The 6,146-nt window shown below is 34.0% G+C and overlaps 1 protein-coding gene across 1 annotated transcript in view; it reads right to left on the bottom strand.

Moving 5' to 3' along the window:
• The window catches only part of LOC107749001 (ATP-binding cassette sub-family A member 1), a 119,004-nt gene that overhangs the window by 36,768 nt on the left and 76,090 nt on the right, over positions 1 to 6,146 (bottom strand). The window contains exon 28 of the mRNA XM_016564039.1: positions 971 to 1,051. Within this exon, the coding sequence (XP_016419525.1) occupies positions 971 to 1,051 (81 nt within the window). The remainder of the gene's footprint in view (positions 1 to 970; positions 1,052 to 6,146) is intronic.

Raw genomic sequence — 6,146 nt, 5'->3', positions numbered from 1 at the left:
GAGTTTGGGGCTTGTGGCCTAGGAGGCCTAGGAGGAGATAGGTTTAGAAACTTTTAGTCTCAGAATAATAATAATAATAATAATAATAAATAGCATACATTTTACTGAATATCATGCTGTTATTGTTAACTAATCGATATAAAATAAATTCGATTCAGTAATCGATATAAAATAAAATATAAATATTAGGTGGAAAAACTTAAATGAAAATGTCAAATGTTGCCTTGACAACTAACAGAAATACGTTTAAGTTGCAGTATTAAAATTACTGAAACTAAAATGAAAATAAAATAAATGTCAGATAGAAATGTGTTATACAAAAACCGAAAAAAAATACAAAAACCTTACAATTACTAAAATTTAAAATGAAAACTCAAAATAGGAAATTCAAAAAAGATAATTCAAAGTAATAAATACTATAATAGTATATAAATAGTACAACATCACTGCTGAATGAATCAATGTAACTCATTCATCAAGAATCAGATCAACCAGAAACACCTCTTACAGTGATGACGAAAAATTTAAATCCTGTCATCATTCACTCATCCTCATGTTGTTGTAAACCTGTATGAGAAATAATGAAACGTACAGTATAGATTTACTGAGCAAGGAAAAAAATCATTTCCTGGTGATTTTTTTTTTTTTTTACAGTAGTTCTGATACTCCAATAGATAGTCAAAGTATTTTGCTAGGTTTGTGTGACAAAGAGACATTATACAGCTGCTCTTCTTGCTGTCCTTCTCTCCTGACGACTCGTCTCTCAGCTGGTAATGCTGAAGCTCAATCAGCTCCTTCAGCTCCAGACTCTCGCCGCTGCGCTTCTTACACACTAGCAGAGCCCCTCCCGCGAGCCCGCCGTACCTGCACACACACACACACACACACACACACATACACATGTTGGCGATCATGCTGCTTTGATCTCATTTCATTCTGCACATCCTGTGGCATGAGTGTGTGTTGTTACCGTATCTTTCCTGATTTCTGGTAGTTCTTGAGCAGGAAGTCGGTCACGTTTCGGGCCGTGAGGTTCTGCAGGGTGTCTGTTACAAAGAGACATTATACAGCTGCTCTTTTTTATATATGCATGCATGTATGTATTTTAGAGCTTGTCAGTCCCAGTGCCAATTCATTTGGGATTTTCTCCAAAATTTCACATTTTTGTGTGCGGGTTTGGGAAGTTAGTGAGTAAATGAAGACAGAATCACTTTAAATGTCTGCACATTTTCACCTTTAACAGTGCATGAGATTGACACATTCACATACACACACAGATTCTTCCAAACAAACCAGAATAACACACTGGAATAATAAAACCGTGTGTTTCTCGCTCTGACACACGCACACACACGGGTTACACTGTTGGAGGCTTGTGATTTATATAATGAATATCTATTTGACGCTGATTCACAGAGCAGGAACATAAGCACTCCAGTAATGCTTTTTCCTTGGAATCAAAGCGGTGGTTTTGTGGCTTTTAGTCCACATCTATCAAACCAAAATTGCCCAGTTAGCCCGTTTATTCCTTTCTTGCTAACAAAAATAGCTCCAACAGAAGACAAACATCACGCTTTGCATTTAATGACAAAATAAAGTTAGAATTTCGTGCATTTCATACATCGCATATCAGTAAAACATCCCAGTGATGTCAGCACATTGAGAACGACATTCAACCAATCACATTTGAAGACAAGAACTAACTGTTTATACCTATAATAAAGCGCAAATGAATTCTCTGGTTCAGGAAGTTTCTCACATTATTAATTGTCCCCATTGGGTTTTTAATAAGACTTTGTTAAAGAGTTATAAGCCATGAACCAAACTAACCAGCCACGAGGTGAATTACGAAAATCGCAAACTTTAATTTGAAGCAAAAAAAAAAAGTATTTGAAAATCAGACAAAAATAAATAAATAAATGAATGAATAAAAAAAAACAACAAAGAAGAATAAGTGATCTTAGACTTTAATGAGGCGAAATAACTACAATCCCATGAAGCATCACAGATTACAATTGAAAAAAAGGACAGATACTAACCAACTGACTTAAGATGTTGACTGTGTATACAGAAACAACATTTTAAATGTATTTTAAAATATGCAGATACATACAAATATTTAAGTAGTTTGAAAGTGCAGGGAGATTCTGTTGCGTTAATCACAGTGCGAATGGGCGGGGCTAAAGAGTTCTATTCTCTGATTGGTGGAGATTGTTTACAGAATCATGGGTAATGTAGTTTTTCAAAGATGAAAGAGATCCGCACTCCTCCAAATGCAGCTAAAAAAGCTTATTCCATTTATTATTCAGAGATCACAAAAATGTCACATGGCACTGAGTAAGGGATAATCCCCGAAAACGTTCTGCACTTTTGCACTTCTTTCTACATATTTTTGTGACCTCTGAATAATAAATGGAATAAGCTTTTTTAGCTGCATTTGGAGGAGTGCGGATCTCTTTCATATTTGAATCTTTGTATATTTTGGATCTACGCACCATATGTTTTTGTCTACTGGATTTTTGGACAAGTGTTTGGCGCTACTGCCTTTTTTGTGTAATGTAGTTTTTCACCAGAAATTGCCATTGAATAGGATGATTTTAAAAATAAGTTGGCTATACCAGACATTAACAACCTCGTAGCTCACTGCCTCAAATTTCAATAGGAAATATATTTGAAAACGGTGTTCATCAAACTGTTTCACAGGGTCCTTTTTCCCTCCAATTAAGTCTATTTCTCAGCCCTCGCAAATGACTGCAGCCTGCTAGATATCACATCAAATCTTCCTCATCTGCCATCATCTCCTGTTCTCCTCTCTGCAAAATTAAACGGGAGCTTTGCCAACAAATCTTAAAGCCAAATATTGGTCAGAAGCGGGAGTACCGTAGCAATGCAGGTATGATAATGACTGCAAATGCATGCATGATAGAGTCAGAAATGAGCAAATTACACTCACATTACACACTATAAAGGACTATTATGATGTGGAGGGGTTGTTTATTTAGCTTAATATGCATGGACCCATAGTCCTGTATGCATACACTGTAAAAAAAAATCATTGTAAAATAAACTAAAAAAATGTCAGAATACCTTTCATATTGTTAGTTATATTTCCAGATGAACATTTATTTCTTCATCTCTCAATCATCATTGGATTGCATTGCATTATATGTTTGGATCATTTCAATCTCATCATACTGAGACATATTATTGAGTGACGTCTGATATTTATATAATTTGATGTAAGTATCTGTTATAAAGATTTACATTACAAGCATCAGAATGTCATCTTACTTTCTGGCCACATTAATATCAGTATCTGATTTAAGAATGTGTCCATATAATATCCAATTTTACTGAAAATCACAATGTTTCGGCGAATCTCCAATAGATTCCTATGGGACGATGTGTAAAGCAACAATTCTCAACTAAACTGCTGGAAAAACTAAAATCAGTCTACATTTCAGACTCCTCATGGCTTCGCCTTTGTGGAGGATGACAGACGCAGTTGTGTATAATAAGAGTGAATTTATATGAGGAAAAAGAAATAAAAAGGGCTTTGTTGTGCGTTTCATATCAACAAAAAAGCTAGCGGACTGATTATTGCGTCTCTAAAACGCCACAGCCTTGCAGTTAAACACAAGCTAACTCACTTCACATGCTTAACGAACACCTAACGACATCACTGACCTGTCATCGCCATGGAAACCATCGATTCATTAAGAAACCCATGCGGAGAAACCCTTTCACTTATCAAGGACACAGATAGAAAAGAGAGCGGATGAAGAATGAGTCTGATAGTGGATAAAAGAAAGCGCATGTGCTCGTGTTAGCGCTACAGCTAATGCCCGGCAAGAAGATAATCAATCAAAACTCTTTCACGGGGCTGTTTGCAGTGAAATACAGTTTACAGCTACATAAATTGCCCAGTAAGCGCTTAATGCGACACAATAGACGTGGAAGGTGTTTGAAAAGGTCGCTGGGTTATTTGTGATGCTGTTTAACATTTCAGTGCAGGGCTTTTCAGATCCAGATGAACAATTACATGTAATTAAGGGGCACAATATGAATGTTAATTACTGAAAGAGAAATATTTTCATTGGAAAAATAAATAACTTCAATTTCTTTTCTAAAAAAAGCTACCTTATGGCTTCAGAAGACATAAAATATAGTGTATAAATCACTGACTATTTGTGGTGAATTTCATTGGAGTTTACATGAAGATGCAGTTTTACATGAATATTGGCTTAAATTTGTGTCTGTTTGTCACACAAAGCATCATGTGACTTCTGTATGAACACAAAAGAAGATATTTTGAAGCATGTTAGTAACCAAACAGTTACCGGCAGCCATTGACTTCCATAGTTTTTTTAGTTTTTTATTTCCCATACTATGGAAGTCTATGTCTACCACTTTAGTCAATGGATATTATTTTTAAAACCATGAGCGGTGTGAACATTTTTGGAGGAACTCTATGATTACTATCAACAACCAAGAAACAGATGTAGAAAGTTTGAAGTGAAAGACTGAAAATTAGATTTTTGGGGGAAAGTTTGGAGTGTATTCGGCCCAGAACTTATGACACTTTCAGATGGAGTTTACTGAATATTTATCACTGTGATGAATAGTTGATAGATCAGCATTCATATGTCTCTGCACCTCTACATTTGTTTTTGTTTTTTTTATTTGTTTTTTTTTAGGTAAACTAAATCTAAAGTCTATTTCATATTTCTCTTTTTCTGGTAAAATAATCTTTTAACCTTATAAATCATACTGTGTCATATTTGATATGTAAATTACAAAGGCATCTAAATGATCAAATTGCTGTCAAATCTTGACTGATTTTTATCAAGTAAACGTCAGAATAAGTGCAGTAATATTTCCAGAAGAACACTTACTGGACTGAAGCAGCTCAGCTTTACTTGATTCTCCATCAATCTTTTTTTTTTTTTTAAGAAAAATCATCAGGATCTTTTGAGGAGCGTTTGTTTCCAGAAGCTTTACTTTCACTGTTCCTCAGCGGTGGAATGATCTTCACAAGCCTCCAGAACATCTCACATCTTCTGAGGAACGTTTATGTCTTCATATCTCAATCATCATTGCATTGCAATGCATTATATCTTTGGATCATTTAAATCTCATCTTACTGAGACATATTATTGAGTGACGACTGATATGTTTATCATTTTATGTCAGTATCTGCTGTACTGTTATAAAGATCTCATTGATTTACATTACAAGCATCAGAATGTAAACTTACTTTTTGACATAAATATCAGTATCTGCACTAAATTGCATATTTTTGCTCAGTTTGAGTCTCTGAATAAAATTGAGCTGTTTTTACTTCATATTCTCACTGTATCAGACTATATGAGCCATAAAAGCCTGATGCATCAAATATGATGCTCAACAAAAAACACATATGCAAACTTTTCAAAAAATATATTTATACTTTTTATATTTTGTCGAAATAATTAAATAATGAATAAATATTAAAAAACTTATCTGATCTGACTGTGCAGTCTAAATAGCATTTTACTATTTACTAACTATTGTACATACAGTTTTAACTTTATATTATTTTAAAGACTAAATGGAATATTTAAAAATTATGAAAAGAAAGGTCTAACCAGACAGAAAATTTAATTTTTAATTTTGAAAAGTTCATAGCTGTTATGTCAACTATACAAAGGCAAAATAAATAAATAATTAAATAAATAAACTATAATTTATACTTGATTTGGTACTTTTTTATGTTACAGCAAAATAAATAAATAAATAAAGTGCCCCCAGTGGCTGAAGCTGACAGTAGATTATTTTTTAATATGTTGACCTTCGAAACACCTTGATTACATGAAATGAACAGAAGAAGAAAAAAATTGTGTTGTTACACAGAGCAGGAAAAAACAAAACAAACAACAGAAATAGAGTTGAAAAATTAATTATTTTTTTCCCACACGTAACCCTTCAGGGTTTTCATGTGTGTTTATGTCTGTGTGTGTGTGTGTGTGTGTGTGTGTGCGTTTGCTGCTGGTCTAATTAAAACAGCACTTGATGTATCTGAAACCCTGAGGCTGCGGATAAGATTTATCCAGCCTCCACATCATCCCAAAACATCCATGATTATGTTTCAAGACAAAACATCTCAT

Source organism: Sinocyclocheilus rhinocerous, unplaced genomic scaffold (assembly GCF_001515625.1).
Source record: "Sinocyclocheilus rhinocerous isolate Xijiao unplaced genomic scaffold, SAMN03320098_v1.1 scaffold680, whole genome shotgun sequence".
Classification (NCBI taxonomy): domain Eukaryota; kingdom Metazoa; phylum Chordata; class Actinopteri; order Cypriniformes; family Cyprinidae; genus Sinocyclocheilus; species Sinocyclocheilus rhinocerous.
The sequence above is the reverse complement of the archived record's forward strand: the minus strand, read 5'-3'. Positions and strand labels throughout refer to the sequence as shown.